This window comes from Sebastes umbrosus, chromosome 3 (genome assembly GCF_015220745.1).
Source record: "Sebastes umbrosus isolate fSebUmb1 chromosome 3, fSebUmb1.pri, whole genome shotgun sequence".
Lineage (NCBI taxonomy): Eukaryota > Metazoa > Chordata > Actinopteri > Perciformes > Sebastidae > Sebastes > Sebastes umbrosus.
In genome coordinates, this window is record NC_051271.1 from 15069318 (window position 1) to 15080363 (window position 11046).

General features: G+C 40.7%; 2 protein-coding genes across 2 annotated transcripts; both read left to right on the forward strand.

Annotated features, from left to right (window-relative positions):
* Positions 1 to 1122: 1122 nt before the first annotated feature.
* On the forward strand, positions 1123 to 5992 carry synpo2b (synaptopodin 2b). The gene is made up of 2 exons (XM_037765425.1): positions 1123 to 1807; positions 2617 to 5992. The coding sequence occupies exons 1-2, from the start codon at positions 1123 to 1125 to the stop codon at positions 4989 to 4991; spliced, it is 3060 nt and encodes a 1019-aa protein (XP_037621353.1). The 3' UTR covers positions 4992 to 5992.
* A 2133-nt stretch (positions 5993 to 8125) lies between these two features.
* Positions 8126 to 10238, forward strand: LOC119485739. Its single transcript, XM_037765493.1, has one exon. The coding sequence runs from the start codon at positions 8297 to 8299 to the stop codon at positions 8789 to 8791; it is 495 nt and encodes a 164-aa protein (XP_037621421.1). The 5' UTR covers positions 8126 to 8296; the 3' UTR covers positions 8792 to 10238.
* The last annotated feature ends 808 nt before the right edge of the window (positions 10239 to 11046 follow it).

An 11046-nucleotide genomic window follows, 5' to 3' on the forward strand; every position in this document is an offset into this window, starting at 1 on the left:
GTAAGTTATAGTCTACAGTGTTATGGCGCCACCTTCTGTTGGATGTCAGGAAATGAGTTTGAGAATAGATTTATAGTAGTTTGCAGTCAAATCTACATGTTTTGGATTCCCTGCAGTTTTGCAAACAGTAGCAGACTGCTGAAACATACTTTGTTCTGAACCCTGGTTTATAGATTAACAACATGAATGATTTCAACAGGATGTTAATATTGAATTTCACAGTTTCATATTAGTTTATGAAGGCGCCGTTTTCTGTTCATATATTTATATTAATCTGTAAAAGGTGTAAGCAGCAAAACTGCTGAAAAAAGTAATGTCAGTTTTAGCCAAAATTATTATTTTCGATAATATAACAGCAGCTGTTTTGCAATGGATAATGATCATTTTCAGTCAGAATAATTAGCACCAGAATAATTCGAGGGAATAATTTGGTAGCCTATTTGATAGATTAACTGTTGCTATAATTTAACTTCAGTAACAAAACAAACACTGGTGTTAAGTAAGGCAGTGGGATGCCTAGTATTTCTACTATGCATAAAACAAATAGTCGCTCAGATTCAGTTCTTAAATGGAGATGCTGATATTTGTTGCAGTGATGGATGAGAACAGCGCAGGGAAAGAAACCTCACTGTATAAACAGGAGTTCGGAAAACAGCCACCCAATTGTTTTGCTTATCCTTTTGGATGTGGATGCTGTTTCCCCCCCTTGATATTACATACCATTCCATTTAGAGCGATGGCAGCCCTGATGCGACTGCCAAAGAAAAGATGCGCTTCCTATTGGGGATAGGAATAATTCAGACAATTACATGGTAGTTCGAAATGTTACAAAGTGTAATAATGCTGAATGCTAATATCTTGATCTGAACAGTTAACACTTTTGCATTTTATAGTCATAATTGTTAGAATTTGAATATTTTTGCAGTGTTTACTTCATTAAATCTGGTGTTTACACTCATGTTTGTCCAGGTGGAGATTATTTTCAGCGGTATTTTATATAAATAACATGTAATATTGAAGGTGTGCTAAAATGTCTCGGGCTCCTTGGCCTGAAACAGTTTGTTTTTGTTTTAATAAAGGTATTATTGGTGATACCCAGGACATTGTGAAACCACATTAAAGATGGAACCAGAAGCTGAAGGCCCAGACAACAATGATAACTTGGTCCCTTGGTCAGGTTCAGATGGTTCCCAGGAACTTTGTGAGTCCTACAATGAAGATGAAGCCAGTGATGCAGAGTACCCTCTAGACCCTCTAGACCCTCTACCTGCTCGCATCCTGAAGTCTGATCTCGAGTCCCCAGAACGCCTTCAGTCACAAGACTGGGAATCTGCAGGTGAGCAACAGTCCCTGCCTGAACTTAGCGGAAGTGAAGAGGATGTTTCATACCAAGAAGAGGATGACATCTACCTTAGTGGATCAAGAGAGTCCATTACAGAGTCTCCTCACATCCAACCCTCACCAACATCACCATCCCCACACCCAGAGCTCCCTGAGTCCGAGCCTTGCGGCGGCCAGATATCGCGACCCCGTTCCCAGTCCTCTTCCTCCTCTCTTGGCTGTGCAGCTGACATGACCCTGGCCCTGACCCTGACCACAGAGCTGCCCCTGGGAGCCAGTAATAGGCAGGGTCAAGGCACTGGGAACAGGAGGGTTGAATCTTCAGAGGAAGGAGGGAGTAGTGAAGCACCTCCTGCTTCTGTCTTCTTTGGAATTTCAGACGAGGCTGCTGAGCCGGCAGAGAAGTGGAACTTGGAGTCTGACACAGATCTGTGCAGACCGGACAGGCACAGGGCGAGGTCCACACGTAAGTATCTATCTTCTACCCTCACTTGTTAGATTCCAGTGGACACATGAAGCTAGTAATGCAAACAGCATATTCTAAATGTCTTTTTCTTAATTTAAATTATGCATGACGTATTAATAAATATAATTTTGTGTTTGCTAACCCGATGCATGAATTAACTTTTGATAATAATCTTAAATAACATTTTCTGCCTGTATTTATTATTGGTGTTGTATTAGAAGATTTAATTTCACCGATAAATAACTTGTGCAAAGCACCATGGGTGCTGGTTATTTTCATGCTGTAACGAGGGGTCTATTTGAGGTGGACTTACAGGGAGAATTCCCATGGCTTTAATAGTCAGAGCGGGTTAAGAATAAAATATGACCATATGATGAGGCTGGCAGAAACAAATTTGACAGACACCAGCATGTGTCACCCCGGGGCCTGTCACCCGATCCATTTTCCAATCGTAAGACTTGACAGCAATGGAAAGTGAGCTCCTCACTTTTCTTGTCTCTTGGACCCCCCTAAGTTAGCTGTAAGTAAATATGATGCTTTTATTAGTGTGCTGGCTTCAGCAGGGGCAACTTTAATATTTCTCTTACTTGTTACTAGTGTGCTTGCTTCATATAATAATGTTTTTATTATAATAAGCAAATGTAATTGCACTGCATCTGTCCATTATTTGATTTTACTGAGCATTGATCAGTTAAATGCTGTAGCTTCTTAAATGTCCACTGACAAAATATCAAAATATAATAATTACATTTTCATCTTCCTCGCCTCCCTTTTTCTTCTCACTGTCCCTCTCTCTTCCTTTGCCTCAGGGCTCAGTCGCAGCGAGAGCCAATCAGAAAGACACGTCAAGGAGACCAAGTCCAAATGTAAGCGAATTGCTCGGCTTCTAACGGATGCACCCAACCCTCAAAATAAGGGCGCCTTGCTGTTTAAAAAACGCCGCCAGAGGGTCAAGAAGTATACACTTGTGAGTTACGGGACTGGTGAGAACAAGCTTGAAAGTGAAGACCAAATAGAGGAGGAAACCGAAGAAGTCGAATCAGTTGGTTATAACTTTGTGGCCACAAGTGAATCAGAGTTAGAAGAGGAGTATTCTGTTTATCACCAGCAGCATAATTTAAGTCTGAATTGGGGAAGTGTTCGAGAAATGGAAGAGCTATCAGACACGAAGGGAAAGGGTGGTATGATGTTTGCCCAACGCCGCAAACGGATGGATGAAATGGCGTCGGAGCATGAAGAGCTGAGGAATAAAGGATTACCTGTGGAGAGATTAACAGAACCTGACCGTACAGAAGCACAGAATATTTATGACACTGAGGAAATGTACGAGCATACTGATCAGGCCAACTACATGGATGCAAATCTCAAGCAGCATGTAGAATACCAAGAAAATATTCAACAGATGAACCACCTATCCAACGTGCCAAGACCCTTGGTGCCAAACAGAACTGCGAAGCCTTTCCTAGGATTTCACGTCAGCGCAACTGCTCCTGTCGCGCCTGGTGGCGTCGTTCCAGTGACAAAGAAGCACGAACCGAGATTCAAAGTACCTGTGCCTAGTAACACTAATCCGATGGTTTGGTCCCCAACTGGAGAAATCATAGCCTCAAGAGATGAGCGAATATCTGTGCCAGCAATAAAGACCGTCATCCATCAAAGGAAAGCCACTAATAAACAGGCATCAATGCTGGCGCAAGGATCAGGTCATCACCTTCAAAACAAAGGGGAACGGAGGTCTTATATTGAGTCAGAGGAAGACTGTTTTAGTCTAGGTGCTGAAGCTTGTAACTTCATGCAACCCAGAACAATAAAACTCAAGAATCCCCCTCCAGTTGCCCCAAAACCTACCATCAACCCAGCCTGCCCACCTTGGATGAGGAGGAGCCCCTCTGTTGAGCCCTATATCCCACCAAGAAGTCCGGCTACACAACCTGCTCACAGTCCTGTGGGGCCTCATAGTCAGCATTACTTACAGCAGCAAGAATGGGCTCAAGCGCAACAGATGGCCAACCATTGGGCACCAGATCAAACTGCGGCAGCACTTCAAACACCTGCCAATGCCTGGGCTCCCGTCAACTCCTCTTCTCAGCTTCATCTTCAGCCAAAAACAAATAGCTGGAGTCAGCAGCCATCACGATCCCCTGTGAGTATGCAGGCCCGCAGTCCCACTTACAGCCCACATCACCCACCTTCACCCTCAAGAAATAAGTTAGACAGTGCACACTCAGTTGCATCTTGCCCACCACAAGCAGGGAAGTCAGACGTTCAAGCACCGAAAGCATCGCAGGCTTCTCCAAAGGGCCGAGTCTCAGACAGAGGTACTAATCGGGCCGGTGATGGTCCAACTATGGCGGGGAAAGGTGCAGAGTTGTTCGCCAGAAGACAGACCCGTATGGAGAAGTTTGTTGTCGATGCTGACTCGGTGCAAGCTAACAAAACAAGATCCCCCTCCCCAACCCCGTCACTCCCTAGCTCCTGGAGGTATTCTTCCATTGTTCGTGCCCCACCTCCTTTATCATACAATCCCCTTCTTGCTCCTTTCTACCCTCCATCAGCAGCCAAGCAACCCCCTTCCACAAGCCCCAAAATCAAGCCTAAGACCAAAGCGAAACCTAAAGCAGCAGCCCCAAAGCACCTCAACCCTTTAGATATTATGAAGCATCAGCCTTATCAGTTGGACTCGTCACTATTCACGTATGATGCAGTCCCTGAGGCCAAAAGCCCAATCCCAAGCCCCAAACCTACTCCAGCATCAAAGTTTGAGGCTACCAAAATCCTGAAACATAGATTTGCCCTTTCTCATTCTCCTGATAATGCCTCTGAGCTTGTTGATCAAAGCAGGGCAGAAGTCTCTGCTAAGTCTACTGTATCGGTAAGTTCCCCAAATTATTCTGCCCGCCAAAGCACAAGATCAGCTGAGCCTCTTGCAACTGACAAGCGCTTGGATGAAAAGCACACTGTCACACTTGCAGCCCATCACATAAGCAACAAGCAAGCACAAAGCGCCCGACCTGCAAGCGCATCCTCCCAGCATTCATCTATTGGTGACAGCATAGCTTCAGCTTTTTCTCCTGCATCTCTTATTGCTAGAGGCGCACGTCAAATGGCACCTCGCCCAAAGTTTTCTGCAAAGAAGCCAGTGGTGACAGCCAAACAGTGGAGGGCTGTTGCTACGCTTCATTAGCTCTAATACTGTATATGGTCATGCTTTGGTGTAGTCACCACTGACACGATAGAACACAATTACATCAGCGACCCGGTAGCGTCTAAAATATCTTACTTAACACGTCGGAATGTATAGACTATTTGTCTAAATGTAGGTCACATCCGAAATAGTTTACAGTGTGTGCAGCTTTCAGGATATATTTAGCTGGCAATGTAAGGAAGACATGTTGAATGTACAACAAAGCTAGGTTTAAATTGTAAATTAATAGAATATAAAATAAAATAAATACATGTGCTTGAAAAAAAGGAAATGTGAGACGAAATAATGTTGAGTGATTCTCAGGAAGTGCTATTATATGTGCAATAATGTGTGCAGAGAGCCTTGTTGAACTGAGGTCTCTAGTTTAAGTTGTTTTTCTTTCTTTAGTTAGAAGTATCTAGTAGTAGTCATCACTGACCCCAAAAACTATACACAACAATAACATTTATTAATACATTTATTTATTAAATTAAGTAATATACTTTTCATGATTCTGCCATCGAGATAACTCACGATTATATTTACTGAATATTTTTGATCATTTAGTGTGTCTGGGGAGAAACTGTCTATGCACGTCTTCTTTTTTTGGATACAAACAATTTGCAATTCCTTCAGTTTCATTCCAAACTTTAACGGCATCACAACAGCTAAAAGCACAAACTTGAGTTGTGATTATTAACCCTGATGACTTAAAATGTTTTTGTTTTTTTTATGTGGATATATTCTCTGCAGTTGTCAGCTATGGCCAGTTATTGAACTGTCGGTAAAGTCCTCACACATTCTGGATCCTCGTCCGTGATGTAAAACACGAGTCATCACAGAGATTTGACTATTTATTCACATTGCCAGTAGCAACTTAAAACGACAAAAGCAAACGATTGTCTTATTTGTGTTTATGTCTCTGTCTTTCAAACATATCACTGTTTATTGCACTTCTTGTTCTCAGCACAATCATGCTATTAAATTTCTCTTTCCCTCTACTTGTGTACTTCCTATGTGCGTCACGTCTCTTTTCCTGAACTTCTGTATCACTGCTTTTTCTGAGTCACTCATATTTCCTCGTTCATCTTTCTCACTGCCTCACACCTTCACACAGACTTTACTCATATTTACTGCACCTTCAGCAATATCATTTTTCTAAGATTCACTACTTCATTGGCTATTTTCAATAATATATTGCTCATATTAATGTAAAATGGTAAATTGCTGAAGGTAAACACTGTTTCTGGACTGATGTGCTTGTTTGTTTTCACAGCATTTCCATCCATTACACATCAGTCCACCTTTAACTCTGAATGTGAAAGGTTTGGAGCTATGATCTCGGCCCTCAAAAAGATTTTCTTCACACTTTCGTAGGACATTGCTGATAGTCCATTGAAGGGAAATCCACCCTAAAGTAGGATTTACATTTTACTATTGTAATGATTTCAGCAAGTATGTACTGGCACAGTAAAAAGCTTATATATATATATATATACAGACAGGCTGGATTCTTCTTAAGTTTTGGGTATTTCAATAGTTCCTTATACTCATTAGTTGTTCACTGACTGTGAACGCTCTCCCCACACCCAAGAAGTGACATATACACCCACATTTAGAACAACCATCATGCCATTTAGTGTAGTAAAATGTGTGTTGCAGTAAGTAGTAGTTTCTCTGCTTGTGGGCGAAATACAAACAACATTGAATTGAGCGTAATAATAAACTGCAATCAAAAAATGGTTTCTTTGGATCAGTCAAACAGACCCATATTAGCTCTGACAGCCAGCTATCAATAGTGGCTAATGTTATGCTACACGTGTTTATATAGTGGTCAAAAAGAAACATGACGTTAGGTTACAGCTCAGTGGGTCAACTGTCCTCGTTTTCCTGGTGAGAATGAGATAGGCTCATCTTTGTTTTAGCTTTAAAGCAGTTGCATTTCCTGGGTATTTCTTCCTTTAGTTGATTTAAACCAAAAGAAACAGATTTCCTGTGGTGATACGGTTGACAAATGTGATCATACCATAGCTGCTAAAGGCTTCTAGGTAGATGAGCTAATGAGGTGACCAAACTGCAGAAAAGAGGGCCTTTTTTAATTGTCACGTATCCCTGAATATTGATCATTTGAGAAAGTGTAGGTTGCAGTTCAGATCAGATATGACTTAAAGGACAACAGTAATAAAGGCCCTGTACATGCAGAGTAAACCCACAGAGGTGATTTCACTCCTTTTGGTTGATAAGAGATCTTGTCAGAGCGTGTAAAGACTGTATTTGATTGTTAGCTTTGTTGTACCTGCCTGTGTGGGACAAATTAAAGTTTTATCATTCAAACTGACTAAATGAGACTGACCTGTGGATTGTATTTTAGAGTGGATTTCCCCTTTAAGCAGATGAAACAAAGGCAAGTGGGCACATAATAGTTCCAAGCAGTTCATCATCTTTTATATCTTTGATGTAGTAATTTTGCCACTGTGCTTATTTTATGTTGATTGAACCAACAGCAGGTAAGTTCTTACATTTTGATTTATTTTAAATATTTTTGAATGTCTCAAATGTTGCTTCTAGACTTTAACATGGATCTTACCCATACGTTTATGTCACTCAAACCTTTTTATGGGATCTAACTCTCTAGCTGGCCTACAAATCTAACATTTTGAACATTATTTTAGACAAAAAATTGTGCAAGGGTTTGCACTGTTGAATTCAGGCTTTTCAAAAGATAGTGTCAGGTGTGTGTACCCAAAATCCAAAGTCCCATTTCATAGAATAACTGCAAAAAAAAGAGGAGTATATGAGTTTGAGTATATAAGAAATTATAAATCCCATGTGCAAAAAGTGAATGTTTCGATCAAAGGACCATTGTTAGCACAACTTACAGACCATGTAATTCTAAAGACATAAATAGGTTAATAAGAATAAAATCAATGACCAATCAGGAAAAGGGAGGTATAAGGCCGAAACGTTGACTTTTAGTCACATTTTCACATTATGTCACATTTTGCACATGGAATAAATTGGTTCTTTTGCCTCTTTCTTTTGGCATTTTTTCTATGAAACTGTGAAGTTATTTTAGCAAACTCATCATTCATTTGTTTGCAGCGATTCATTCACTGAATCTTTTGGTCATTTAATTTCAATTGAAATATGAATAAACTACATTATTAGTTATCCAGGCTTCCATGAAGCCAGAGGGTGGCAGCAAAGTCTGCAGCACTGCTGCCACACTACTCAACTAATATGTGCTTTTCTTTCAGGGATTTGGTCGAAGCCGCTCCCTGAGTCTGCCCAGGCGACTGAACTCGATGCCCCCTCCCAGACTTCTGTCATCTTCGAGCACACCTGGAATCCAGTCGTCATTTTTACCCACACAGAGGCAAACGTCCTTTCAAGAAAAGGTCTACAAGCCTCTGTCACCGTGGGAGGCAGCATCCAGGAGCCCCATTGGTGCGGTGGATGATGCCTTTGGGTTCCAGAGCCTCACGTCATCTGTTGCCTCTAATGTCAAAGCTGCAGGGCACCGCAGGTCTCTGCCAGAGCCTCCAGATGAATGGAAGCGCAGGGTGTCTCTTGATCCTGCACCTGTCAGTGGGGGTCATTATCATGCAGCCCCGGCTTTCCAGGCCCCGTTCATGAGCAGGACATTTTCACCTGAGAAACCGGCCTTCTATGGGCCTCCATTCAGACCTGCCCAGCCTCTGAGGCCTGCCAGCAGGGCCAGCATTGCATACATGGGACCAGGCTCCGGTCCAACATACTCACCCCTGTATAGTGCAGTCCAGAGAAGTCAATACCACTAAGATGAGGTCAGACATACATCAGATAAAGAGAAATGTACTACTACTAATCAACATACATGAAATTTGGCCTAAAGAGAGGGAATATGTTCACTGATGAAAAAATAGTTTGTTGACGTGTTGGTTCATGCTTTTCTAACAGGTCTGATCATATTTTACACAATTTATTATGTTTGTTTGAAAATGTTGTTGATGGGAGTCGCTAAAAGTCGCTGTCTTCATGGTACGAGTGGTCACTGGGTTTGAAGAGCACAACGACTTACTGCAGCTATTGTGTTGCTGATGAGATATTATCCTGCCAAGCGTTGATGGGAGATTTTGCAATTGTGTTTAAGAGATCATTTCAGAATCATTAGGGCTGGGCAATATGACGATAAATATTGTAAAAAAGGTCTAAAAATGTCTATCGTATATATTTTTCGATATCGTGATATAGGCTATACCTATATTTATTTCTTTTTTCTCTATAATTTCACTTAAAACTGTTATGTTCATTTTGCACTCAAGTTCTTAAAAAGATTCACACAGGGGTATTCAAAAATATGTGGTTATTTTATATAGACTATTTATTTATTGAATTGGCAGAAAACAGGTAAAGTGATATATATCGTTATCGGGATAGAAGATTTTTGCCATATCGCCCAGTCCTAAGAATATTTATGTTATCAGTTTGTTACAGACTGATTTAGGAGTGGACATCGACAGTGTTAGCTAAGTGTTATGAGAGTTAAAGTGGACGTGTAGTAGATGAAAAATGTTTGGTAGATTGCTTCTTTTTTTTTTAATAAATGTCGAGTGGTGTTGCTCATTTTGACATTGTTGGTTATAAATATTTAGTGAGAAATAATACGGCACTTTAAGAAATATTATGTGTGGTCTTTAAAAACTCACTGTGACGTGATCACTTCTGCACATCTGAACATTTCATACGATGATAACCATTACAGATGTTACTCATCTTGTCTTTTCTTTCACTTCTATTGCAGTGGCGATGGCAAGTATATCAAAAGAGTGATCACTTCTATTAATCTGCAGCACAGTGACTGCTAAACTACACACACGCTTATCTATCTGCTCTAAGGAGGCTACAGTGCATTTTTAGGGAATTTGCATCTTAACATTGACTTTATTCAAACTGATGACCTACGTGTGATATTTAAAAATGGATACGAGCTATTTTGCTTTTATTAAATGTATTTTTAAGTATTAAGAGAAATAAATGTTGCATGCATACATTCATGACATAGCCCACCTTTGATCATACACTGTGTGGTGTTAAAGTGTAAACAGAACCACAGTTTCTGCCATTGATCGTCAGGGTTTCAATATGACTGATGTAGCCATGTTTCTTGTCTAATTGTTGGAGGCGTTTACTCTGTATGATGATTTTTTTGTATGAAGTTTTTGCACCTTTTAAACACAAATTGAAATATTAAAAGACATGAAAATGCTTTCAGTCTTTAAAGTGTTATTTTGGGGCTTTAAAGGTTCTCTTTACGATATTCAGAGCATTAATATAGCATCAAACATCAAACTCTCCCTCTGTGTGTTTTGTAATCCGAGTTTCTCTTTGCTTTGTTGGGCCTTTTAGTGCATGTGTGCCTCACCGGCTAGCTCGCGGCCGCCGCTCTGCACTGCACTCAAACGGAGATTACAGCTGATAACGTCATCCCGACCGACGGTGTCGTCATGGAAGTGTAGCACCCACCCTCCAGTTCCCCCTCAGGTAAATACTGTTGGCTCTGTCAGCACTGTTGCTGTTGTTAGCACCGCTAGCTGCAGGCCGTCGGCTCAGCTGTCACCATGTTGAGAGCTGTGCGGAGGCAATAAAATGCTCCTAGTCTCGCATTTAGCACCTTTAATTCTATGAGATCATGCTGTGATTGATAAAAATTAAGCATCATTTTTAGTGCAGATGGTTTTGATTCATTCTCTGACGTTTTCGATTTTTTTCTTTTATTCAAATAAAATATTCATGTTATATAAAATGAACACATGCAGTTAAAACTGGTTAAAAATGTACAGTAATCTCTATAACTAAGATTACGTCAGGAACTTCTCTCATGTATCAACAGTAGAGATGCACCGATCCGATTTTTTCAGTCCTGATAGGCCTCACAGTGTGAAAGTGACTGGTATCATTCTTTTATGTGTGAGAAAACATCAGGCTTGACTTAAACATTGCTTTCCTAACTTTGTAAAACAAAATGTAACAAATAAATACATAGATATAAATTTACTGAATTATATTTATCATT